The following is a 27,702-nucleotide window of genomic DNA, read 5'->3' as shown; positions in this document are numbered from 1 at the left end:
GATATATGGAATCAGGTTTGTGTAATGAATTTGTATGGAGTCATGGCATTAGCATTCCCCTATACCCTTTCTTTCCCTGTATGTACATCAACATCTCCATCCCCAACTGGTTTCTCAGTGCATTACAAAATCTTGCCTAGTCTTCATGAGCCAATGACTGCCTCCATAATCACCCTCCCATACCCCATTGGTTGAAATGCCATCATGGATGAGGAGGGATAAGGAATAAGTGAGTCATAGCAAAGCCTGAAGACTATCACCTCCCTATCTCCTTGTTGATTGTGAAGCTTCTGGTGTGGTGCCCAGTAACCACTTGCCATGAAAAATTAGAGACCATTGGATTAGATGTTTCAGAAATACTTTCTGCTGATAAAGCTGACTTAGGGAAAATATGTGGAGAGGATATTCTCTCCTTAAACATTACCTGAGCCCATCTCTTCATAATACTCTTTTCCTTCTCTGTTCCATACCAAAGCAGATGTTGTAGGGACAATATCCAGCACTATGGTCACTCCTGTTGAAGCAGGAGAGGAGAATAGAAACAGTAAGTGGTAGGAAGAGATGGATTAGTCAATAGTGAATGTCATATTGGTTGTAACTTTAGCATAGCCATGCTCTTCTCACAAGAAGAAAAAGGCATTATAGACCATATCCCAGCACCATATAAGGTAGAATTAAAGGAAGAATCCTTTAAGGTCCTCTAGTCTAATCCTCTAATTTTATATCTCAGGGAGAAATAACAGCATGGTGCCATAGGAAAAACCCTAACTCTGGATTCAGAGGACCTGAGTTTAAATATGAACGTTTTCTTCTCTATGACCTTGGACAGCTCACTTGAGTTTCTTGGACAAGATAATAGATGTAGAGCTAGAGATATGTCTATCTTTATATCTATCTATCTATCTATCTAGATACAGAGCTAAATCAATATATAGATGGAACTTCATATATAAAATGAGGGGGACAGACTAGGTAGTCTTTGAGGGCCCTTTCCAACTCTATATTGGTGATCCTATGAATTAAATATGAGTTAAAGTTCATCTAACTAGTTAGTGACTGAATTTAGGGCTGCTACAGCCCACTCTGAATTCTCAAATTCCCTTTCCTCTCCATAACTCTTCTTTAATGAATAGAAGAGTAGAAAGAAGTGGCAGTATACCCTGTTTGTCAATGCTATCATAGATTTGTCTAAATTCTTCCCTTCTTTCCCTGTAACCTATTTGTTCCTAATTTTTCCCCCTTCTTTCCTTTGTTCCCCCTTGGTTTATTTTTTTCTTCTTTCTAAAAGAAATGAAAATGTTGCATCTACTGACTTTGGGGGGGCAAGTATATTATTCTTAGACACAAAACAGTTTTGGTTGGGAAGGGCAAAAGTAGGGAAAGGGCATCTTTGTAAAGGAAAAAGGAGGTTGGGGAAGAGTATTGCATTTGAATTGTTCAATGCAATTGAATTGTGTTGGTTTCTCAGAGGATGCAGGAATCTCTAGGTCACTCAAGAGACTCAGACAGAAGTAGTTGATGGAAGGGGCCATCTGAATTTATCTCTAACAGGAACAACTCCAACAACCTAAATGGTCCCTCCTCCTCACTTTCAGGGGTCAGCCATTAGTACTTGAGAAAACAAGTTTCCATCCACTCTTGTGAAATCACCCTTAATTATAGAAAGATGTTCCCTTTTCATCCAACCCTTTTCTGGCCAATCAATTAATAAATAAACATTTACAAAATATCTAATATGTGGCAGGCACCATGCTAAGCATTAGGATACAAAAAGAGGCAAAAGACAGAAGAAACTTCTGTCTCAAGAAACTTATAATCTATACTGCATCTTGTGCTTCCTGGACCTATTTGTGAATCTCCAAGCCTTCCATAGGAGCAAATTATATTGCAATTTTAAGAGTTTGAGCGCAGTTTCATCCAGTCTTCAATGGAACCCTGGGACCCAGGAGACTATTCAGTTGTGGAAAACTTAATTTAGCTACTTTTTCTTTAATCTTCAAAGGACAAGATTTCTTTGGATCCTTGACAGAATCAGACCTAACTTTTGGACCATGGGCAAGCAAATTAAATTCATTGTACTTTGACTTCATCTAGTAGAAATGTAAGCTTTAAGGGAAGGGACTCTATTATTGTTTAATTCTTTTTTTTTTTTTTTTTTTTTTTTTTTTTTTTTTTTTTTTTTTTTTTTTGCTGAGATAATTGAGGTTAAGTGACTTGCCCAGCATCACACAGCTAGGAAATGTTAAGTGTCAGGTCAGATTTTAACTCAGTTCATGTATCTTTGGCATAATATTGCCACTTCCTTCCGGAAAGAGATTAAACATGTTTAGTGTCAATACAGGACTTGATTCTTGATCTAGAATCAATCAGAAATATATAATAAAACATGCTCATAGCCTTTCTTAAATCCAGGCAGCCCCCAAGGAATATATAGAATGCTTCAAATCCAGAAATTCTAGAAAAGATAAGAGTTCCTTTTTGTCAGCTTACATATTCCATTTTGCTAACCATTTTTTCTGTGAACAGAAAAAATGTAGACAACATAAAACCATTTGTAGTTGAAGCTGGACTCATCCTTCCACAAGTGCCAGTCTTTAAATGAAGATTTAAGAACTTTGGGCCCCAGATCTTAACTACTCCTCCAGCATGGAAATATGGGCTGGGATCCTCCCCAGAGAGGAGGACAGATTGGGCAGATGGAACCTCCTATATCCAATTATTAGCTCAATATCCTGTCCATGTCAGTGATCTCTGATTATATCTTACTGTGGCTAACTCTGCTTATTAGAAAGGGGTATATAAACAAAGGCAGGCCAGATATATCAAGAAACTCTCTGTCTTGCTACTTCTTTTCCCTTTGTTATCTCTATATATCCAAACTTGACCTCTTTTAAGTTAAAATTTTGATTCCAAGATATATGTTCTGGTCCTTCTGGCTATTCTATTAGATTGTAAGCAATTTGAGGGTAAGAACTGTCTTTTACTTCTTTTTATATCCCCAGAGCTTAGTATAGTACCTAGCCTAGCAGGCACTTAACAAATGTTATTAATTAATTGATTTATTCTGATCCTTCTAATTAGCAGCTGAGTTGTCCCCCAGCCCCAAGATTATCACAGTAGGGAGAAGGATTAACTTCCCTCCCTCATGTTTTCCTCCCTAGCAATTAATACTTCTCTTGGTCACATATCAATGTTTGTGGAACTGTATCTGTAAAATGGGAATAATAGTCCCTATCCTCTATATCTGAAGTTATAGATCCTCTATATCTGAAGTTATTGTGATGATCCTAAGAGATGTGATATGAAAATGCTTATCATATAGTTTATGTGGTTTATACTATATGATTATATGTGGTTTATAGGTGGGCCTTCACTATACTAGTCTTATTGATTCCCTATCTCATTCTTTATAGCCTGTTTTTTCTTTCATTTGTACCCCAATTTCCCACATTTCTAGCAGATGACTTAACTTCCTTCTTTACTGAGGTAAGGTCTTCTAAGGCAATAGTTCTTGAAGTATGGTTCAGAGAACTCTGGAGATTATTGAGATCCTTTCAGAAGATCCTCAAACTCAAAACCATTTTCATAATAAGACATTTTAATTTTCTATTGCAGTAATTATCCATAGATATAACACATAAACAAAAGCTCTTTGGAGGGTCCTTGATGATTTTAAAAGTATAAATGGGAGAGGGAGTATAAATGGGTCCTGACTGATTTCAGAAAAGCTTAGAAAGACTTACATAAACTGGTGCTAAGTGAAGTGAGTAGAACCAAGAGAACATTGTGCACAGTAACACAAGATTATGTGATGATCAACTGTGATGGATTTTACTCTTCAATAATTCAGTGATTCAAGGTAATTCCAAAAGATTTGGGGTGAAAAGTGCCATCTACAGCTAGAGAGAGATCTATGGAGACTTAATGTGGATCAAAGCATAGAATTTTTACCATTTTTTTTTCTATTTGTCTCCTTGTTTTGTTTTGTTTTTTTCTTTCGTGGGTTCTTTTCTCTTTTGATCTGATTTTTCTTACACAGCATGATAAATATAGATATATGTTTAGAAGAATTGCATATGTTTAACCTATATCAGATTGCTTGCTGTCTTAGGGAGGGAGGAAAAGGAAAGAGAAAAGATAAAGTTTTGCAAAGATAAATGTTGGAAACTATCTTTTTATATATTTGGAAAAATAAAATACTATTTTAAAAAATAAATGGGTCTTGAAACCAAAAAAAATTTGAGAATGGTTTTTCCAAGGAGATCTGCATTTCATGTCCTCCACTCCTCAAAATTTCTCAGCATCTTCATATATCCTCTCCTTCCTTTCTGTCTTAGAAAAATAGTATCTCTTTTCTTTGCTAAAACTAACCACTCTGTCACTACTCCAAATCCCATTTTTTCTGCCTCTGGAGCTTAACTTCAGCATTCATCAAACTCTCTGAACTACTTTTCTTGAATCTCTCCCTGTCCATCATGTCATCTGTTAGAATCATACTTAGTTCTCCTCAATCCTAAAAAAAAAAACCCTTCCCTTAATCCCACTACCCTGTACAATCATACCTCTAGTTTTTCCTTCATGATCAAACTTTTTGGAAAAGTTATCTGTGCTTGATGTCTCTATTTCCTCACTACCCACTTTTCCATCAATTTCTTGAACCCAGTCATCATTTGACTGCGATTGCTCTTTTGGGTCAACACTGACTTCCCTAGTAGCCAATCTATAGTTCCTTTGCAGTATTTATTTTCTTTGGTGCCTGTATAGCATCTGACAGTATTGCCCATTCATATCTTCTGTAGATTATTTCTTTCCTTGACTTCAGAAACACCATGCTCCTAATTCTCCTTCTGCGTATGTTTCCTATCCTGTCTGTTTCCTTTGCTGATTCCTACTCTACTTCCTAAGTTTCCCCAAAACACTGTCTTAGGATCATAGATTCAGAACTGAGGTGGGGAGACCTTTGAGATATTCAATCCAACATCATTTTATAGACAAGGAAATAGGGCGAGAGAGGATAATTGAATTGCTCAATGTCAAAGAATTTATTAGGAGAGATTTTGTGGTTGCTCAATCATTTCAGTCATGTCCAACTCTTCATGATCCATAAAGGTTTTTTGAGAAAGATATTGGAGTAGTTTGCCATTTCCATCTTTATGTCATTTTACAGATGAGGAAACTGAGGCAAACCGGGTTAAGTAACCTGCCCAGGGTCACACAGGAAGGATTTAAATTAGTTGTTTTCTTGACTTCAGGCCTGGTGCTTTATGCATTGTACCACTCAACTGCCCTGAAAAGAGAAATATGATATTTGAATTCAATCTGAATTCAATTCTGATTCTAGACCTATAGCTCTTTCCATTGGATTATTTTGCTTCGTTTATTTGTTTTTACCAGACCTTCAATTTCACTGGTATTTCAGGAACTCCCTGCCAACTCCCTATGCTAATTCAGTTTAGAACGTTTTGTGCAATTTATAGTTTCTTGCACAGGATCATATATCAGTATGTATCAAGTAGGATGTGAACTCAAGTGTTCCTAACTCTGAAAGCAGATCTCTGTCTTTCCTCTGCCACACTGTCCTTCTCTTCTTATACCCTTCACTAGTAGCCTCATTTGTACTCATATCAGTGTATAACTCCCAAATCTAGGTTCTCAATCTTTGACATTACCTGGATTGAAGATCTGAACATCTATCTACCTGAAGGACATCACCAGGATAGAAGGGCCACCAGCATTTAAATATTCAGATACATTGAATTTGATCAATTAGATCAGTCAGGGGAGACTGTGACATACATATGTAGTCTTGTATTTATGATTCTTGTCTGTTATTCCAAGAACCACACAAGATGAAAAAGGCATTGATGCCAGCAGATCTCAAACCTGACACATACAAAATGGGCCATGTCATCTTTCTTCCCAAGTCTGCTCCTCCTCCTGACTTCCTAGTTTCTGTCGATAGCATTGCCATTCACTCTGTCTCTCAAGTTCAAACTCTCAGTTACTATCTCTGACTCTTTTCCTTCCTTCTCTTCACATATCCAATGAGTTAGCAAATCCCATCAACACCATTTTGGAAATATCTCTTACATCTATCCTTTATTTTTTCTTCCTACTGCCACCATCCTATTATAAGCTCTCATTACCAGCCACTTAGACTATTACATTAGCCTCTTAACAAATCCTTCTCCCTCTTCTTTTCCCTTCTGAGCCATCTTTCATATCTTCTTGACTAATGCTCCTTCTGCAGAGATCTAGTTTTAGCATTCAAATCATAACCCTTTTTTTGCATATCAAATTAACTTCAGATATTTTGACCTAGTATCCAAGACCCTCCAAATTCTGTTGTACCATACATGTCTAGCCTTATCTCATTATGCACCCCTTCATGTACATTACAAATAAGCCAAATTGATCTGCTTATGGTTCCCATACAAGTCCTACCTCCATATATTTGGTTTCACTGTTTCATATGCCTCGTCTACCTTCTCTGACTGTCAAAATTCTTACTTCACCTTAAAGATCCAACTCATCCCAGCTTTTCCAGTAAGACTTTTTGTTGTCCACTAAGACATTTGGTAATGACTTTCCTCTCTTTGGACTTCATATGAGACTTTGTTGTTATTGTTCAATCTTTTCAGTCATGTCTAATTCTTCATGAATCCCATTCAGGTTTTCTTGGCAAAGATTGGAGCAGTTTGCCATTTCCTTCTCCAGCTCATTTTACAGATAGGGAAATGGAGGCAAGCAGAGTTATGTGACTTCCTCAGGGTCACACAGCTAGTCAGTATCTGAGGCTGGATTTGAATTCAAGTCTTCCTGACTCCAGAAATATTTACTGTGCCATCTGGCTGTCCTTAAAACTTTTTTGATCCTTCTTTTATGTCCATACAGTACAGAAACGCGTGCCTTCTATAAACATTACCTCTATGACTTAGCATATAAAAGCTCTCCATAAAAAAGATGCTTAATAAAAGTTTATTGAATTGAAAATGTTAACAATGATGAGGTGAGGCAGGGTCCAGCAAGATGGTGCAATGGATAGAGCATAGGCCCTGGAATCTGGAAGTCCAGAGTTTACATTCAGCCTCAGTCACATGACACTTTCTATCTATCTGTGTGACCCTGGGCAAATCACTTAATCCTAATCGCCTCACCACAAAATAATGATGATGATGAGCCTGAATCACAATAAAGAAAAGGTTAAATTTGATTCCCTATATTCTGATTAAGGAGAAGGGAATGTGCACAATGCATTTTAAAATAATTTCATGTTTAAAAAGTTGAGCTTAGGTATTTAAAGCTCACTGAAAAACTAATCTACCCAGAAGATCCATGTTCTTAGGATACTGCATTGTTGACCCATACATAAGGCATGATGACTGAGGTTTTTCCCAGGGATACTAAAATTTAGAAAACATTGCACCAATCCAAGGTGATTTTCTTATTTCTAGCAACCATTCTGCAAATACCATCACCCCTATAGCTGTTGGAATGTTACTGTCCTTGAGCCACCACCCACTTTCAATTAAGGACTTAGAAGAAGGCATTCTTCTTTAAATACTTCAACTGGAAAGCTAATCCTCCTACTCTGGGTTCATATTTTATGATCACCTTGGCTGAACCCTGGATATGGTCTAGATACTTCTTTTGTAGCCTGTGCAAGTGCTAGAAAAAAATGTTAAAATCATGAAATTTATCTTCAGTGATCTCAGCCTCACTTTTTGCCTATCTGGGATCCCTCCTCTGTACCACCTTATCCAGAGTCCCACTATTCCTTCTCTCTTAGCAAAATGTATTATCGCAAAAGGTCCTATTATCTTATCATTTATACTTTAGTGTGAACAAAAGTTTCTGTGTAACCTCCCCAGAAAGTTTGTGGAGGAGGAGAGAGGAATTGCATTTTACAGCATGGGATAGTACTTTTGAGCTGAAAGGGACCTTAATTTAATCCACTTCCCTTATTTTGACAATATAGGAGACTCAGGCCAAATGAAAGTAAAAAGGTAAGAAATTTGGCATGGACAATACAACCAGCAAGAGATGCAACCCTCAAACCCAAGACCTCTGGTATTGTCTGCCTTGGCTCTCATCTTACTTTTCTGTAATTTTTTTCTCTCGGTTGGTCATCTACCTGCCTAATGGCTGCCCAATGTTCTCCATGACCCTTTGAAAGTCCAGGCTTCCTAATCTTCCACCTCAACCTCTCCAATCTGTTGTATTTCATCCACTCTTCCCCCTCCCCCCAACATCCTTAGATGGGGAACTTACCCTACCCTATTCTCATTATTCCCCACACTTCAAATCTTAGCTGGTTTATGCTCCTCTTCCTTTGGGGATATAGTGTGCCTCTTTTACTTCATTTAAGATGATGAGGAGGGTAGAAGACAATTCAGAAAATGCTCTTTCTAGAGTGGAACTGAGGCAATGGGAAGAGACTGGGATTTGGAGACCAAGAATGAAGGTTAATAGCCCAGCTCTGCCATTTGCTCCCTATTCATACAAAAAATCAATTCCCTCCATGGGCCTTTTTTACTAGTAAAATGATGGGGGATGGATCCCTGAGTGTATGAAGACCCTTTTCTCTGAAATTCGGGAATTCTGCAGCAGACAGTTCAGCTTTATGACCCCGCTATTGCAGCAGCCCAGTAAAAATACAAAGAAATGTAACAAATTTTAAAAATGAAATTGAGAGGCTAGGATGCAGAACAAGGAAACAAAACTAATAAAAGTAAAATGTAATCAGTAGTGGGGGACTCAAGACTTGCAAACAATTGTAGAATATAATCAGAGATGGGGACTTAGAATAAGAAAAATGATTGTAAAATATAATCGAAATAGGGACTGACAAATGGAAGGGAAGATGTAATTAAGGGCTTATACTTAGGTTGGGGGAGGGGAGAAGTAATAATGTAATTAGGGATGGAGCTCCATGTGGGTGAATTAGACTCTCCAGATAAATTGAAATCTTTATAGTATTCAGCCAATAGGGAATCAGGGAAAGGACTGAACTATACCCAAATAAGGTGACAGCCAAGGAAAGATATAATGATGTAGTCAACAGTGGAGATTTACATTTGGGGGGAATTAGGTTGTGACTGCTGTGGTACTCAGCCAATGGGGAATCAGGGGTATTTGAATTTCATGTTTAAAAAGGACATGTCTATTTTTTTTCCAAGTGTTCCTAGGGTACCCATTTCTGTAGTTGGGTAATTAAAGACTTTTAACTTCATTCCTCCCAAAATCCAATGGAGTTATTTCTCACAGTAGGAGAAAGAGAGCTAGATCATACCCAGAAGATCTGAACCTCATTCCTGTTTATTCTCGTCACTGCTTTTGTGAGCTTGGGGCATCATTTCTCTGCCCTGGACCTCAAGAGTTCAGCTAAATGATGACAGCTAGGTGGCATTATGGATAGAGTGCTAGAGTCAGGAAGACTTGAATTTAATGAATGCTTATTTCCCAGTGACCCTCAGCAAGTCATCTAACCTCAATTTTCTCATCTGTAAAATAGAGATAACAATGGCACCTTCCAGGAGTGTTGTGAGAATCAAGTAAGATAATAATTATAAAACATTTAAAACAGTGTCTAGCTCTCAGTACACATTGTAGAAATGTTAGCTATTACTTTCCAGTTCTAAATTTTAAAATCCTTTGAAATGCATAAGTTAAAATAAATAAATAAGTAAATTAAATTATTTTTTAAATCCTTAGAAGCCCCGGGGTCAGAAAGCAAAGCGAGAGTAGTAGGACAGGTTCATACTTTGTCTCCCCTCCCCTTACTATCTGGAATGAGTCTGAGCTCTTCAAGGAAATGCTGAAGAAGTCTAGTCTTCTAAGCAAAGAATATGTTGGGTGGGACCTCTCTTAGAAGGATCTGCCTTATAGCTAGAGAGTTGCATGAACTTTTGAGATATAATAATAATTATAACAATAATAATAACTAGCATTTATATAGCTTCTTGTTTGTAATATATTTTTGCTAATCCAGTGAGGAACAGTTGATACCCAATCCTGGAAACTCTGCCAAGCAGTCTAGAATTGTAGTTTAATGCACAGAACACTTGATTTGGAAGCATGAAGACCTGAATTCAGATCCTGGCTCAGACACTTACTAGCTATGTGATCCTGGATGAGTTTGTTAATTTATTGCCTCAAGAAGGATGTCACAACCTGAGGTAAAGCAGGACCAGGGAGTTGACATGGAAAGAGAAGTCTGGGGCCCTTAAAAACCCTTAACCTTACTAGAGCAGCAGCCAGAGAGAGGTCCAGCTCCCAGGGTACATATCAAAGACCTGGCACTCCTCATTCACACACTTTGAGGGAGGAAATATCTCAGAGATAAAAGTGTGGGAATCTGCAAATGGTGCCCTTCCCTTTGGGGTGTGGGCTGTTCTGGTTTTGTTTTATTTTCATTTTCTCACAAGAATGAGAATAGCTCTGTTAGGGCTGGGTCCTCTGCCAGGGTCAATGAATGGGACACACACACACACACACAAAGGAGCATGGCATAGTAAAGAAGGAGACAAGGGCATTGACTTGAATACTGAGGATGATTTATGTCTAGTTTTTGCGCATCCTTGAGGCAACTTTGGTATAACAAAAAGTCTTGGATTTAAGGTTAGAACCAATCAGTTCAACAAACATTTGTGAAATACCTGAGGCCCATCTCCTGTCATCCTGACCATTGGACCCGGATGGCTCTGGAGGGGAGAGTGAGGCAGGTGATCTAGCACAGCCCTTCCCTGATATCATAACCCTCTTCTAAAAACAACAATCTTCTAGGTACCAGGCTCTGAGATCAGATAGTATCTACTCTCCAATAGCTTACTTTCTATTGTGGGAATACAAAATGTTCAGAATATATACAAAATAATTCCAAAGCATTAAGGATGAAAGATACTATACAAAATAATTCCAAAGCATTAGTGATGAAGGGTACTAACAATAGAGGAAATAAGGAAAAGTCTCTTGAAGACAGTATCACTTGAGCTGAATCTTGAAGGAAACTAAACTTTCCAAGAAGTTGAGGAGAGGTGGGAAGGCATTCTGGGTATGTGAGAAAGGCTCATGCAACATGTAGTATGAAGGGAAGTACACACTAATAAGACAATAGGTATTTACTGAAGTTTCTTGATCTGAATATTGATCTACAACTCTAGATGTCGATTGGGCAGATATATAGCGGGTTATTTTGAGAGGGAAGAGTCTGGATGCTGAGAAACTAATTAGAAGCTTATTATAATTGTCCAAAAGAGAGGTTAGGACAACCTGGCAGTGGTAGGAGTTTAGAGAAGGGGACAAGTACAAACATGTTAAAGAGATATAATTAATATTATATTAATAGTTAACTGGGGTTTTCTTTTTACATAGTAATTTTCCACTTTATAATGCAACAGCTGCTCCCTAGAGGGTGATTATGTCTTGGTTTTTTTCTTCTATCTTTCCTTTTTTACTGTTGTTTCTATAAGTTGTTGTTTCTATAAGTCACAGAATTTCTGAGTTAGAAAGTTAGAAAGGATATTGGGGACCATCTATTACAATTCACACCCAACCAAAAACCCTTTCCATAATTTGCCACTATAGTGTTCATTTAGCCTTAGGCCTCTGGTAGCAAGGAATCCACTTTCCCCAAGGTTGCCCATTCCATTTTTGAGAGGGCCCAAGTGGTTAGAAAGTTTTGTCATATCTGAAGATTAAATCTGCCCCTCTGCAAGCTTTCCCATTATTCTTGTTTTTCCTCTGGAACCAAATGGTCCAATTATAATCCTTCTTCCAGATGGGAACTTAAAAATTCTTAAAGACATCTATTATGTAAACTTCTAATCCTTGTTAAACATCCCTACTTCCTTTAAGTAATCACCTTGTAGCATGATCCCTTTACTCTAGTCATCTGCTTTAGTTGGTTAATACCCCTTGTAAAATATAGTACCCAGAACTGAATATAAACCCTAGATGTAGTCTGAGCAGAACAGAGTATTCCACATCTAACCAGTCAGTAAGCTTTTATTTATTTGGGATTTTTTTGAGGGAAAAGGTTATATGTACATTCATTTTTTTTTACATATTTCCATATGAGTCATATTGGGACAGAAAAATCAGAACAAAAGAAAAAATCCCCCCCCCAAAAAAAAGGAAAAAAAAAGGTGAAAATAGTATGTGCCAATCTATATTAGTCTGCATAATTCTCTTTTTGGTTGCCAATGTAATTTTCCATCCAAAGTTTATTGGGATTGCCTTACTGAACTGCTGAGAAGAACCAAGTCTATGACAGTGAATTATTGCAAAATCCTGTTATTCTATGTACTATGTTTTCCTGGTTCTGCTTGCTTCACTCAGCATCATATTAATCTTGTAGTTCATTTATACCTTTATCCATGTCATTGATAAAAATGTTTATAGCTTGAAGGCCAGGCACAGATTTCTGGAGCACTCCAACAGAGACCTCCTTCAAAGTTAATATTAAATTGTTAATAAGTATACTTTGTATTACCTTTCAAACAGTTTTAAGTCTACTTAATTGCACCATAATCTAGCTGACATCTTACTATCATTCCCATAAGCATAGGGTGAGATAATTTGACAAATGCCTTGCTAAAATCTTGCTAATCTATATTTACAGTGTTTCCCTGGTGAATGAAGGAAAAAGCATTTATTAAGCTTACTATATATACCAGGCACTGGGCTAAGTACTGGGGCTGCAAATAGAAAAAAAACAAAAACCCAAGATTATTTGTGCTGCCAAGGATTTTATAGTATAATAGAGGATAACCTACATAGAGAAGTTGTAGCCAGAGAATGGTATTTTGGGAAAAGAATTCAGAAAATTGGTGAATGAAGTCAAAGAGCAACTGATTTAGACTTTTTTTTTTTTTTTTTTTTTTTTTTTTTTAGGCCTGGTAGTCTTAATGTGATTACTGTTTCCAGACAGAGAGATGGAAAGGAAGGGTGTAGCAGGAGTAGTATGGTGGGTGTAAGTTAGGCTAGTTGGGGTAAATATTCATCAGTCAGAAATCCAAGATCCAGAGCAAAGCTAGAGTTGTAAGATGAAAGTGGAGGCTAAAACATAGAAATAGGATACAAGGGGAAAAAAAGAAGTGAGTTAGTGTATTCCATTCTTGGAAGTCATGCTGATACTCTATGATCACCATTTCCTTTTTGACAGATTAAATTGGCATCCTTATAATAATGTTCTCTAGAAGTTTGCCAGAAACAAACATATTAAGTAATCCACAAGTAGTATTTTTTGAATGTCATATTTGCTTTTTCCTGTTCTAACTTCTGAGAATATAAAGAAATATAGAGCATAAAACTTCCTCTCAAAGCATTTATGGTCTAGTTGAATAGGCAGGATGTAGATCAACATAAGGCAACATATGGTAAAAGGTCAGTGTGTATAGATAGTAAGTCCCAGGGTTCAAAGAATGGAGAAATCAATGTTTGGGGATGAGATACCAAGACATCATGGATAAGGTGGGATGGATTATGTCTTGAGGAGTAGATGAGATTTGGATAAACTAATGGATTAATAGGGAGAAATCACATTGCACATAGACTTCTAGATACATTCTGAAAGGAATAGCTTTCTCCCTCAAACCTATATTTTAGGTTTTAATATTTTAATTTTTATTTTATACAAATTATAATATTTTATATTATAATATATTTTAATTTGTATAATACTATTTTAATATTTTATCTTATAATAATATTTTGTTTTCATCGTAATATTTTAATTTGTAACTTTGGCACACTTAATCATGGAATATATTCTGGATCGCAATATTGATGGTTTATGTGTAAATTGTAGTCTCCTTGAAGGCAGGAATAAAGTGTTTTCTTAAGTATTTTATCTCATTCAGTATCCAATATTGGTACTCCTGCACAGTAAACACTAAATATTTGTTGAATTACTTTAAGTGAAACCTAGCTGAATTGAATTGATGAGAGAGAACATGAATAAAATTATAGAAACAAGAATGAGTTTACTATCATGACTTAGTGGTATCAAAGTGAAACAGAAACAAAACTCTACACCATACACAAGGATCCATTGTGGGCATATTGACTTAGAAAGCTTCATAGTAGGGACAGCTGGTTGGCGCAGTGGATACAGCACCAGCCCTGAAGTCAGGAGGACCTGAGTTCAAATGTGATCTGAGACACTTAACACTTCCTAGCTGTGTGACCCTGGGCAAGTCACTTAGTCCCAAGTGCCTCAGTAAAAACAAACAAAAACCAAAAAATGTCACAGTAACATTGTCTATTGTAAACATCTATTTATTAAAATTTTATCTGATTAAACCTTTCCCAATTACATTTTAATCTCGTGCACTCCGGAGTTTTGCATTATAGACCACACATTTGACACCTCTGGATGGGGGGATAACCAGAGCACCCTTAATCTCAGATCTCATGGGGTTTATTATTATTATTATGGATGACTGTTTCCTAGTCCCTAACGCCTGCCTTGTGTCTCTGCAGGGCTCCAGATGAGAACATGGCCAATGGCATTGATGAACTGATCGGCATTCCCTTCCCCAACCACAGCAGCGAAGTCCTGTGTAGCCTGAATGAACAGCGCCATGATGGCTTACTCTGTGACGTCCTGCTGGTGGTCCAGGAGCAGGAGTACCGCACCCACCGGTCAGTCCTGGCTGCCTGCAGCAAGTACTTCAAGAAGCTCTTCACAGCAGGCACTTTGGCTGACCAGCCTTATGTCTATGAGATTGATTTTGTTCAGCCAGAGGCACTGGCTGCCATTCTGGAGTTTGCTTATACATCCACCCTCACAATCACAGCCTCCAATGTCAAACACATCTTGAATGCCGCCAAATTACTAGAGATCCAGTGCATTGTTAACGTGTGCCTGGAGATCATGGAGCCTGGAGGGGATGGGGAAGAGGAGGATGACAAGGAGGACGATGATGACGAGGATGAGGAGGATGAGGAGGATGAGGAGGAGGAAGAAGATGAAGAAGATGAGGATGAGGATGATGAGGCAGAGGATTTTGCTGATCAGGAAAACTTGCCTGATGCCCAGGATATCAGCTGCCACCAAAGCCCTTCTAGGACAGACCACCTCACGGAGAAGGCCTATGCAGACACCCCCAGGGATTTTTCCAACCCTTTCCAGGCTAATGGCAGCCCTGGTCATCTGGGAGTCATCCGCGATTTTTCCATCGAGTCTTTACTGAGAGAAAACCTCTACCCCAAAGCCAACATCCCTGACAGAAGGCCTGCCTTATCGCCCTTTCCCCCGGGCTTCTTTCCGCACCTCTGGCCTGGAGATTTTGGTGCCTTTGCTCAACTGCCTGAACAGCCCATGGACAATGGGCCTCTAGACCTGGTCATCAAAAAACGGAAGATCAAGGAAGAGGAGAAGGAGGAGCTTCCCCCACCACCACCAGCCCCCTTCCCTGGGGACTTCTTCAAGGATGTGTTTGCTGACCTCCCTGGGGGACCCCTGGGACCCATAAAGGCTGAGACCGACTATGGCGCTTATCTCAACTTCCTGAGTGCCACCCATCTAGGTAGCATCTTTCCCCCATGGCCCCTGGCGGAGGAACGGAAGCTGAAGCCCAAGGCATCCCAGCAGTGCCCCATCTGCCATAAGATCATCATGGGGGCAGGGAAGCTGCCCCGGCACATGAGGACGCACACGGGGGAGAAGCCGTACATGTGTAACATCTGTGAGGTTCGATTCACCAGGTGTGCTCCCAGAGGCTGGGGACTACTGGGGTGGGGGAGGAGGAAAGGCAGAGGAGTGAGGAGGACGTGGGGGAGGAGTTGGGGAGGGTCAGTCAGTCACCCAGCACTGATTCAGCACCTATGTGCCACACACAGTGTTAAGCCTTCAGGATACAAAGAAAGGCAAAAAACAGAGCTCAAGCTGCAGAGGGTTAGAAAGTTATTATTCACAAGAACTTAGGATGGCATCTTATTCAGAGGAAGAAATTGAGACCCCAGATTTGCTCAGGGTTGTACCACTGAGGACATCTCAGTCTCTCACTGGGGTTCTGAGAGGATAACCTAATCTTCTGAACCAGCTACAAAAAACCCAGTAGCAGCCACTGAGAAGGCTGCTTTAACCATGGCCAGGACAAATTTTGGGGACTAGATCCCTGTATTTTTTCCATATTTATTTTTATTCTTTATTCCTTTCCATATTTCTATGTCTTTTATCAGATCTAGTACAAGGGGTATCCAGGGAGGAACGCCTGCTCTCAATCTAGATCTATGTCTTTCCTTTGATTTATAATCTTAGAGATTTACCAGGGAAAATGAGAGATTAGATTAAGATTTCACAACCATTATGTGTCAGGAGGACTTGCACTCAGATCTTTGGGATTCCAAGGCTCAATTTCTGTCTCACATACCATGCTGCCTCTCTTATTTTCTGTTCTCATTTTCATGATAGGTCAGAAAAAAAACCCATAAACTATTAGAAAAAAATGTTAAAACTATGAAGAAGGGACAGCTAAGATGGCACAATGGATAGAATGCTGGGTATAGAATCAGGAAGACCTGAGTTCAAATCCAACCTCAGACATTTAGTATGATCCTGGGCAAGTTACTTAACTCTGCCTCAAAAATACCCAAACAGCAATTATAAAACAACAGGAATTTTTGTCTTACAAAAAATATCAGTACTATTTGTACCATTCAGACAATGAAGCATATTGGTTTTTTAGCACTTTTTATAATAAGATTTTTAAAACAATTTCAGATCAAACCTGCCCATCCCATATTTTGAATCAGCTTCATTTCTGAGACCATCATTCACCAGAACCATCAGCAAACATGAGTGTGCTATCAGTTTTCAAAACAGTTGGGAAAAATCATGTGGATAGTAATGTCAAAGCAGACAGATTACTGACCACATGATTGCACCATTTATTAAATATAATGGAAAAAGCATTGACATCGGAGTTAGCAGGATTGGATTCAAAATCCCCCTCTGATGTTTATTACCTGTGGGACACTTGACAAGTCATTAATTTCCCTGATCCTCAGTCTTCTCTCCTATAAAGTGAGAAGGGGGAGCAGCTACCTAGTATAGTGGATGGAGCAGTGGGCCTAGAATCAGGAGGACTGAGTTCAAATTTGACTTCAGACACTTACTAGATGTGTGACTCCAGGGACATCACTTTATCCTGTTTGCCATCGTTTCTCTATCTGTCAAATGAGCTGGAAAAGGAAATGATTAATCCTCCTATATTTTTGCCAAGAAAACCTTAAATGGGGTCACAAAGAGTTGGACACAACTGAAATAACTGAACAACACAATGAGAAGGTTAGATTAGGTGACCTTGGGGTCTCTTCCTAGGAATCTGAATTAATGAGAAAGTGTGTCTGCCACATATTGAGTGTATTACCATCCTAAGTATTAGACTCAATTTTTTTTAAAAAAACATATCAGAACTTTACATATGACAATATTTTGTTTTCTTCAAGTAGAGAATCATAGAATCACAACATTTCGGAATTGGAAGGGATGGTATCCAGGCCAAACCTTCTCGGAAGGAAGAATGAATCCCTGCTGCATTAAAAGCACTTAACAAACCTTGAAGCTTTACACAAGAGTAATAATTATTATCCCTGACAAGAGCTGCTTAACCATCTCTAGTGACAGGGAGCTTAAAATCCTCCAAGGCTGTCCATTCCATTGTTGAACAGTTCTGGTTAGTAAGTTCTTCCTTGTGATAAGCTAAAATCTGGCACCTCAAAGATCCCACACATTGATCCTTGACCTTGGACTAAGTAAAATGTCTCATCTTAGTTCCACATGACAGCACTTCAGATATGAACACAATACTAATATTCCCTTCAAGGTCTCTCTTTGGTTAGCTATGCTAACCAAATTCCAACTCTAGGGTCTTTTTTGGAAATACCTGGGGACATGATTGTCAGTAGCATAGTCATTTATAGTAGCACATTGTCCTTTGAGTATGGATTTGATAGGGGGGATGACCAAATGGAATTCAGAGTCAAAGTTGATGAATTAAGTCAAACAGGAGTTTCTGTTTTGAGTTAAAAAATAAAAAGGAAGGGCCTTGGGGGAAAAAAAAAAAGCAATGAAAAGGCAATGTCCTAATGGGTAGAGATAGACTTGGAATGAAAAGACCTTAGTTCACATCGGGTATGAGCACTGGTAAGGAGGTTAAGTTCTCAGTGTTTCATTCTTTAAGAATAGAAATTAGAAATAAATTGCCAGTCAATGACAATCGATGGAATTTCCACACTGGAAGTTCCTTCTACTGATGAAATCAAAGATCTGTAGCAAAAATAAGACAAAAAACAATAAACTGATAAAGTTGATTTCCTTCTCTGACTTTTAATCAGACTCTGAGGGCAAAGGAGAGCTCTAAATACATGGTAAATAATGCCAATATCTCTGAAATAAGTCTATCCCCTCCCAAGGTGACTACTTTGAAGGGTGCAACACTCATTCGGATGTATTAATTCTGGCCTATGAGTTAAAAAGCTAGGGGAAATTTTTGTTTTGTTTTGCCTCATGTTCATACCACATAGGGACTGAGTTAAAGGCCTTTCTTTATGTACAATTTTTTCAGCTAATCCTTTTCCTATAATGCTCTGACTGATGTTTTCTTCCTGTGGTTGGCAACTGGACCCAGAAGTTTTATGGCAGGCAACAGGGGATATGTCTCTGTTGGAAGTGATACATTGTCATCCTTGGTTCACTGATGAATCTGCCCTGGGTTTTAGGTAAATCCTTGAGCTGATCTTATCAAATCCCTACCCTGTCATCCTCCCATTGACCTAATCCAGGTCCTGAATCATCCCTAAGATTCACATCAAAGCTGAGCCTTGCTATTCTTGGCCCAGACTGTATTTCTAAGTGTCCTCAGGCCCCTTCAACCCCTGCCAGTCCACAGCAGGCACGCAAGCCAGTAATGCTCAGCACCACCTGGGAGCCTTGTCCATACCACTAGCCAGGCTTACCATGCCCTCTGGCTCTTAGTTTCCTTAGGCAAATGTGGATCAAAAAGGAAAAAATTAGAAAACTTTTCCAAGGTGAAAATGCTCTATCAGTTTTGACATGAGATTTATGGTGATTTATGGTGGCAAAGAAAAATGATACTATGTTCAAGGAATTGTGCTAAGCACTTTACAAATATTATTTCATTTGAGTCTCATACAATTCTGAAAAGGAGGTGCTATTATTATCCCCTTTTTATAGTTGAGAAAACTGAAGCAAACAGAAGTTAAGGGGCTTGATCAGAATTTTAAAGCTAGTAAAGTATGTGAGGTTAAATGTGAACTCAGTTCTTCCTTGACTGAATCCACAGAGCTGGCTGCCTTCCCAGAACACTAGATTTAAAATCAAAAGATTTGGATTTGAATTCTTGTTCTGCTGCTTTCTACCTGTATGACCTTAGCCAAGTCCCTGGGAATCCCTTTCCTTCAGCTTCTCTTACTTTTATAGCTTTTAGTTCAGCAAAACAGTGTAAGGAACATTTGTTAGGCACATATTGTGTGTGCTAGACATTTGTAATATAAATGTGAACAATGAGCTGCCACCGCTCTCAAGGTGTTTAGAGTCAATTGGGAGGATATAATGAACGAAAAGTAAGCGCAATGAGAGAAGTAAAGTAACAGGACAAAGACAAGAAACAAAGCACACTAGAAAAATCTGAGAAGAAAACATATTCACTTAGGGAGGCCTGGGAAGGTATCTGATTTAAGCTGTAAAAGGGGGAAAAAAGGATTTTAATAGACAGAGATAGGAAATCAGTGTATCCCAGATATATGGGATGATCTTTACAAATGGCCAGAGGTGGAGAATAATAGAACACGATCAGGGAATGGTTAATAGTCCTATTTAGCTTGAATATAGAATCCATGGAAGATAGCAACATGGAATAAGACCAGAAAGACAGGTTGCAGCTATACTGTTGTGGGCTTTAAGTGCCACATAGAATTTGCATTCTGTCCTAAGTGGTGCAGTAGATAGAGCACTGAGCCTGAGTCAGGAAGACCTGATTTCAAATTAGGTCTCAGACACTTATTCGCTATTGAAATCCTGGGCAAGTCATTTAGCTGCTGTCTTTCTCCTTTAACTGAAAAACAGGGATAATAAAAGTATCTATTTCTTAGGATGTTGTGAGGATTAAATGAAATAATATTCATTAAAGCACTTACCATAATTCCCGGCATATAATAGTAACTATATAAATATTATTTTAAAAAAAAATTTTCTTATGGACACAAAAAGCTACTTACTAAAGGTTTAGGGATAGATGACCTGTGCCTTAGCAAGATTATTTTAGCTGCAGTGTGGAGAGGGGAGAGATTGGAATCAGGGAAAACAGTTAGGCTAGTCTGCTAATACAGGCCAGAGATTGCAGCCTTTTGCTAAAAAGACCTGGAAACCCTTATGGCTGAGAGTCAGGCAGAAAGGAGGAGAAGAAATGAGGTGGCAATTTATACAAACATTGTGTCAGGGATGTACCTTTCCTGCACAATCCAGGATGGCCTTTGAGGAACTCTGAAACTCCTTTTAAAAATACATCCTTGTGTAAGGGGATGTTAGATTTCTGGCTCTGTACTTTGCTGGGTAAAATTTATTCAGGACAAGCAAAATATACACTGTCAAAGCTTTCTGACAAGACCAGAATATTTTTTGCCCTTAGCAACAAGAGAATCCCAACAGGTTTCAGACAGAGAACTGTTTGAAAATAATTTTAATAGTCTGCAAACCATAGGGTTTAACAATAGGACTCTCAAGGAGCTTACTCAGAAATTTATCCTGGATTCTTTTCTATTGTCCCTGGCACACATTCACAAAGGAGAGAATATAAAGAGACACTAACCAACAGAAAAGTCATTCCTGGTTACCATCTGACTTTTACTTATGGCTAGGATGTGGCACACTGCACCATGGGTTGGTCTTCCCTACCAACAGAATCCTCCCTGATAGGAGATTCAATGAAGTATAAAACAGTCACTGTCTTCAAGAAGCTTAAGGTCTAATTGGGGAGATGAAGTATATACACTGGCACTTGGAAGACAAACATGAACAATGAGATGCTCTTATTCCCAAGGTGTTCATAGTCAATTAGGAGAATAGGTGCAATGCAAGAAAGGTGTGATAGCACAAAAGAAAGAGACATAAATTACGCTAGAAAAATCTGAGAAGAGAACACTTTAGTTTAGGGAAAAGTCAGAGAAGGCACTTGATTTGAGTTGTGAAGGAAAAAAAATTTCAATAGGCAGAGATGGGCATGCAGGATGATCTTTACAAATAGCCACAGGTTGAGGGTGACAGGAAACATCATCAAATAAACCAAGACTAACAAATACGCAAGTTATGTACACACCAGAGGTGCTGTAGGAGATGGGAGGACAAGAAACTCTGAGGACTGAAGGAGTTGGGGAAGGATGCATGGAGGCAGTAGGACTTGAGGTGGGTATTGTAGGATAGGTGTGATTTCAGACAGGTAGGAGGGAGTTCTCTCTGGGTTCTGCTCCAACCACAAAGTGTTCAGTCCCAATTGTTCCTTGAATTAGAGCCATTAAAGTTGGGGTTAACAAACAATAAAATGATGGGGACCCAACACTGTACCAGGAACAAGAGGAATACAGATCAGAAGGACCTTATAGTTTGGGTTACAGAAAATGTACATAAAACAACATATTTTAGAGACAGATTTCTGCCTCTATCGTGTTAGATCATAATTTCAGAGCTGGAATGGATTTTAGATGCCATCTAACCCAATCTCTTCTTTTTCCATATGGGAAAACTGAGGTAAAAAGAAATTAAGTGACTTTCCCCAGTTCATACAATCAGTGTCCAGAGCAAGATTTGAAATCAGTCTCCCTGACTGTAAGTCTAGTGCCTTATGTGCTACTCTGCTGCATATTCATCTCTAAATCCTTGGGAAGGAGTATTTCAACTTGTGGTACTGGGAGTTAGGGAGGGCCAAGCTAGATGCTTCTTGTCATACCTTCTAGTGTGTTGAAATAAGACAGAATGGCCAAAGTAGGGTGAGAAATATACTTATGAGCTGTGTGACCCTGAACAAGCCACAGCCTCTCAGAACCTTAGTTTTCTCATCTGTAAAATGGGAATAGAATCTGTAAAAGCTATTTTATAAGGCTGTGAACTTCAAATGAGTCCATGAACAGAAGGAAATTTAAAAACTTTAAAGCTTTCTATAAATGTCAATTAATATTATTTTTAACATCTCTAGATTTCAGAAAAACTGACCACTTTTAGATCCAAATTCCCTACTGCATATGTAAGTTCATACTAAGCACTCCAAGAACCGTTCCCAGAATGTGATTATTTTCTACCAAAGCAACGTTGAGAGCCGGGATTTTTGTTTGGGTTTCAGTTCTTATGCTAGGGTTTGTTTTTTCTAATTCCCTAACTTCTGGCAGCTCTTACAACCTTATTAAGATAATGTAATGTCATTAACAGCAGCAGGAAGAAGGGAGTTTGTTCCATACCATCAGGTTGCCGAGAAGATCTGTGTCTGCAGTGCTGGGAAGGCATTATTCTGATTGGGAATTTTATGGAGGGCAGTTCAGTGTTAGACCAGAGGTCTCCCAGCTCTTTTTATTAACTGTGGATATGGATGAGCTCATGGGGAGCTTCTTGCTGGTCTGGCCTTCTTTTCAGAAGGTGAATTCTTTGAGCTGGCAGGCAGGAAGGCAGCAGATTGGGACTCAGGTAGGCGTGTAAGTGGCAGGAGATAGAGGGAAGGAAGGAGAGGGTGGGTAACAAGTGCAGGAAGCATGACTTTTATAAATGACTTGACCCTAGGCCACAAGATTACTGATTGGCTCACCACTATTATCTCTGTTTTCCAAAATGGTGTTTTTGGTTTTTTCTTGTTTTGTTTTGTTTTGTTTTGTTTTTTGGGGGGTTGGGTTTTTGGCTTTACTTTATCTTTTTTAAAAATTTCCAGGAGGACTTAGATTTTTAACCTGGACCTCCAAATGGAATTGTAGATAGATATAAGACACTTGGAAACTTTAATGTTATGATAATTGTATGTCAATATAATTGGTTTCCTTTTGCAATCCTGTGTGTTTTATTTTATGCATTTAAAATAGTATTACAATTATTTTGGTTGTTTTTCTTTTTACATTGTTGTAGTCACTTTTTTTTAAAATAGCTTTTTATTTTTCTAAATACATCTAAAGATAGTTTTCAACATTCACCTTTGCAAAACCTTGTGTTCCAAATTTTTCTCCTTCTCTGCCTCTCCCTCCTCTCCTAGACAACAAGCAATCAGATATATGTTAAACATTATAAAGTGCTGTCTGGCTAGATGTGATTTTATGTAATCCTCACAAGAATCCCAGATTGTTATTGTTTTTCTTTAGCTTCTGAACTTTTTGTGACTTCATATGGGGTTTTCTTGGCAAAGATACTAAAGTGGTTTGCCATTTCCTTCTTCAGTTCATTTTATAAATGTGGAAACTGAGGCAGACAAGGTGAAGCAACTTGGCCAAGATCACACAGCTAGCAAGTGACTGTCAGGATTCACATTCAGACGTTCCTGATTCCAAGTGCAGCTTCTTCCATGAAATAAAGCATGGTATACAGGACAGAGATATGAACAGCAAGCCAGAAGGTCTATGATCTAAGGCTGGCTCCATTGCTAAGCAGCTGTGTGACCCTGAGACATCACCTAAGCTTGAAAGGCTTAGTTTTCATATCTTTAATGTGAGGAGAAGGCAGAAGATGCTTTCTCAGGCTCTTTCCAGCTCCAGCATTGCATGATTCTGTCCTCCTCACATAGGCAAATGTACATACATTTATAGGTGTCCTTTAAGTTGGTTGAGTGCAGGACGTGAGATGTTGGCAGGAAGCCTTAAAAAACAATGAGGATTTTATAGCTCTGGCCTAGCTGATACTGGGGGGAGAGCTATAAAAATAGAATAAACTCGATCTGTCTGGGCCACTTGGATTGGATATGCTGTGTCCTAGAGGCAGAGGAATCCACCAGGTGCTCTCTCAAGAATCCTTCTATCTCCGAAAACTTGGTGATTATTTTTTTTAGAATGAGATTGAATTAGGGCCAGAGCCCTTCATATTTCGATCCAGGAAACCCCAAGGGACAGGGAGGCCCCATCATTCTCTAATGGCAGCTGTGTTTAATTTGGTGTCTGCTCCATCCTCTCTTAATTCCTTCTCTTCCCTTCCCTTATTCCCCACCCCCATTGCCCTGGGACTGGAAAAGAAAGATATGAATAGGGGGTCCTCAGCACCAGAAAAACCTGTCAATGAAGTTTTCCCTCAGGTGACTTCTTTGCTGTTTTTACTATATCCCATCTATGAAATGGGCAGAGAGCTGGAAGGGACCTGAAAGATCATCCCATCCAATTCCTTCACTTACAGAGGAGAAAACTGAAGGCTAGAGGAACTCTGAAATTAAAGTATACAATTCCCCATTTTAATCTTTATCATTGTTCTTTAATAGTCCTAAGAGGGATGGTGATGCTACTAACTGTAAGTCATCCAGCATCTTGGTTTCCCCACTTGAAATGAAGGGTTTGGACCCTAATTAGGAGCTCTCTTATGTTACTTCCAGGTCTAAGAATTCCCTGAAATCTTGTAGATACAATCTGATTACAAAGGGTGTGAATGCAACATCATTGAAGGGGAAAAGAAGGGGAGATGTCACAAAAGAGCAGGGAGCTCCCTCCTCCCCTACTAGCCTCGGAGTACTCTTCGGATGGATGTAGATGAGCCTCAGGTCTTTTTGAGCACCAGCTGGCAAAGCTACTTCCCTCCACCCCCATCCTTCCTGTCTCCCTGAGTCACTCCAGCTGCTAGATTCCCACAGGGACAGCAACAGTGACATCGGAAGGGATGCCGAAGGGCAGGGGAATATCCTAGACACTGGAAGGCTAGGTCCATAATTCTACCCCACAAGCCCCAACAACAGTCAGGCCAGGAGCTCAGCCAGTTGGGAGAGAAGGACAAAAGGGGTAATGTTCACGCAATGCTCCCCCTTCTTCATTCCCCAAGAATCTCTTTTGGTGAAGCTTCAGAGACAACCTGGACATGAGAACCAGTGGGACATCTAGTGGTTAGTGTCAATCAGGAAGGGAAAAAAAGCATTTTTTCTCAGTCCCAGGGTCCTAGAAGGGATAGCCCCAGACTCACCAATGTGGAAAGGTTTTAATTTGATCAAATTAAGTTGTAGCCAGTAATTTCAATGTGGAATTCAGTTTCTAAATTTGTACCAGCCGGAAACCAGAGCCCCAACATGAAATCAGAAGCTTTGTTCCACAAACAGGACTTGCAGTGGAGGTCTGGGAATACTACGAAAAGCAGCCTATGGTACACATCTACAAATGTGAATACTATGGTATTTATATGATGCCGACTGTGGGCAAGACTCTGGGTCAGGACCGAGGGAGAGGTCTGACTGAGGTCTAAAGTTTAGACGACACACAGACCCTCTTCTGACATTTTAAGTTTCTTCTAGCCAGGTCCAAACTAGGATCCTAGGACATGGAAAAACAATAAAGTATAGTGGGCAGTGTGAGAAATTTGAAGTTAGAAAGAATTTGGTTTCTTCCAATATGATTCATAAATAAATATGTATTTAAAATAAATAAATTTACTAGAAAAAAATAAATAAAAATACACACACAAAGAAAAAAAATGGTTCAAATTCCATCTCTGATGCTTATTAGCTATATAATCTTGGTGACATAATATATTCTCTCTGAGCCTCAGTTTCTGTATCTCTAAACTAAGATCTTTCTAATTCTAGCTCTATGATCTATAAAATGAACATACCAAAACCTGTAATAAACCTCATAAGGTTTGGAGGAGAATTAAATGAGACAATGCATGTATGTAAAGTCCTTTTCAAACCTTAAATCATTCTGTTCAGTCCCTTTAATTGAGTTTGACTCTTCATGACCCCATTTAGAGTTTTCTTTGCAAAGAAATTGGAATGGTTTACCATTTTCTTTTCCAGCTAATTTTACAGAGAGATAAACTGACGAATGGGATTAAGTGACTTGCCCAATGTTACACATATGATAAGTGTCTAAGGCCAGATTTGAACTCAGAAAGATAAGTACCACCGAGCTGCCCACAACCTTTAAAGCAAAATGTTATTATTGACTATTATCATGCTATAATGTCTCATAGAGCTTACAATTTGGAAGGATACTAAGAAACAAAGGCATATATTCAGTGTTAACATAAGGACATTGGAGAGTTATCAAAAAATGTTGTTATTGTGAATAGAAGGTCATAACGTATCTGATTGAGAGAATCAGGGAAAGGCTTCAGGGAAGAGATGGAGACTATATCATGCCTGGAAACTGAAGAATTATAAGCTATGTGAATTTGGGGGAGTCCCTAACCTCTTTGAGCATTATTTCTTCACTTGTTAAATAGGAGTACAAATATTTGAACAATCATTATGAGGAAAATGCTATTCTCACTGCCTACCTCCCTGGCTATTGGGACAAAGGCATCTGTAGACCTTAAGGATGTGGGGAAGGGAGAATTCCCATTATTCATCATAGGAATGAAGAGACTTCCTGAAGCTTCCTTTGTACAGGCTTCCTGAGACAGGTAAAATCTTAAAAAAAAAAAAAAAAACTATCAAGTTTTAAGGGATAATCTCTAAGTCACATATATGTCAGAAGGGGTTATATTTGATTTAGTTCTACACTCATTTATTAAACACTCACTGTATGCACGGCACTGCAATGTGCTAGTATTTTAAGACATAGGATAAGACAGTCACTGTCATTAAAATTATATAACTAGTCATAGCTTTTTCCCCAGGAAACCAAAATTCTTTAGCTGGTTAACTGGTAACTAGTTTGCAAAAATTAATTAATATAGGAAGGTACCAGATCACTTCTCCTTCCCCCCCCTTCTCTTAGTAGCTATCTCATATAAAGGTCTCAGGTTTTCAGTTTTCTTTCTTCCGTTCATTATCTTGTATCCTAAGATCTCTCCTCAAAGTTCTTCTCCTGCCCCATTGAATTAATCTTTGAAGTGGATTTGGGAGCACCCACTTTGCTGCTCACCTTCACATGGTAGAATTGCTAGCTCTGACTCTCCCTGCCCTCAAGAAATCTGCAGTGTTTTAGAGGAGATTAGATATGGAGATGTAGACACAAATAACCATGATAGAAATTAAAACAAAGAAAAGATCCAAAGTGTTATGAGAAAGAAGGTTGAGGAAGGAGAGAGAACCAGGACCTCATTGATCTCAATTGACCAATGAAGCAGGGAGAGGGAATGGACCTTGGGTTTCACTGGTGATGGAACTTTCAGTTCTTCTACAAATGCACATGAAAACCATCCCTTCAATTATAGTCTTAGAGAGTCCATATCCTGGGGGATTGAAAGATTAAGTGACTTATGTAGGATCATGTTGCTAGTATGGGTCAGAGGTGAGTTTTGAACACATGTCTTATCTCTTTAGAAGCCTACCCTCTGACCAGTCTATCATAATGCTTCTTAACCAATTAAGAGTGAAGTGGGGGAAATGGAACTTTTAAGTAAACACTTTTAAGAATCAAATATCAGAGAAAGAAAACTTTTTATGGGGAATTTATTTCTTCAAAAACACCAAATTTCCTGAGAATGTTTTGTGCTCAGTACATATTTAGCCCAAACAGTGTAAAACCGAAAAAATTAGTGTTAGTCTTGGAAACAAGAAGATCCAGGTTCAAATCCTG

General features: G+C 38.8%; 1 protein-coding gene and 1 long non-coding RNA gene across 9 annotated transcripts in view; one reads left to right on the top strand and one right to left on the bottom strand.

Moving 5' to 3' along the window:
- The window catches only part of LOC141549636 (uncharacterized), a 154,576-nt gene that overhangs the window by 81,500 nt on the left and 45,374 nt on the right, over window positions 1–27,702 (bottom strand). The window contains exon 3 of the long non-coding RNA XR_012484405.1: window positions 425–514. This is a non-coding gene — a long non-coding RNA (uncharacterized LOC141549636). The remainder of the gene's footprint in view (window positions 1–424; window positions 515–27,702) is intronic.
- Window positions 1–27,702, top strand: part of ZBTB7C (zinc finger and BTB domain containing 7C) — a 553,406-nt gene that overhangs the window by 521,350 nt on the left and 4,354 nt on the right. For all 8 annotated transcript variants that reach the window (XM_074279336.1, XM_074279335.1, XM_074279330.1 and 5 more), the window contains one exon: window positions 14,485–15,711. In XM_074279336.1, the coding sequence (XP_074135437.1) occupies window positions 14,501–15,711 (1,211 nt within the window). In that variant the 5' untranslated portion in view covers window positions 14,485–14,500. The remainder of the gene's footprint in view (window positions 1–14,484; window positions 15,712–27,702) is intronic.

Source organism: Sminthopsis crassicaudata, chromosome 1 (assembly GCF_048593235.1).
Source record: "Sminthopsis crassicaudata isolate SCR6 chromosome 1, ASM4859323v1, whole genome shotgun sequence".
Classification (NCBI taxonomy): domain Eukaryota; kingdom Metazoa; phylum Chordata; class Mammalia; order Dasyuromorphia; family Dasyuridae; genus Sminthopsis; species Sminthopsis crassicaudata.
Note: the sequence above shows the minus strand (reverse complement) of the source record. Positions and strands in the feature narration are given on the sequence as shown.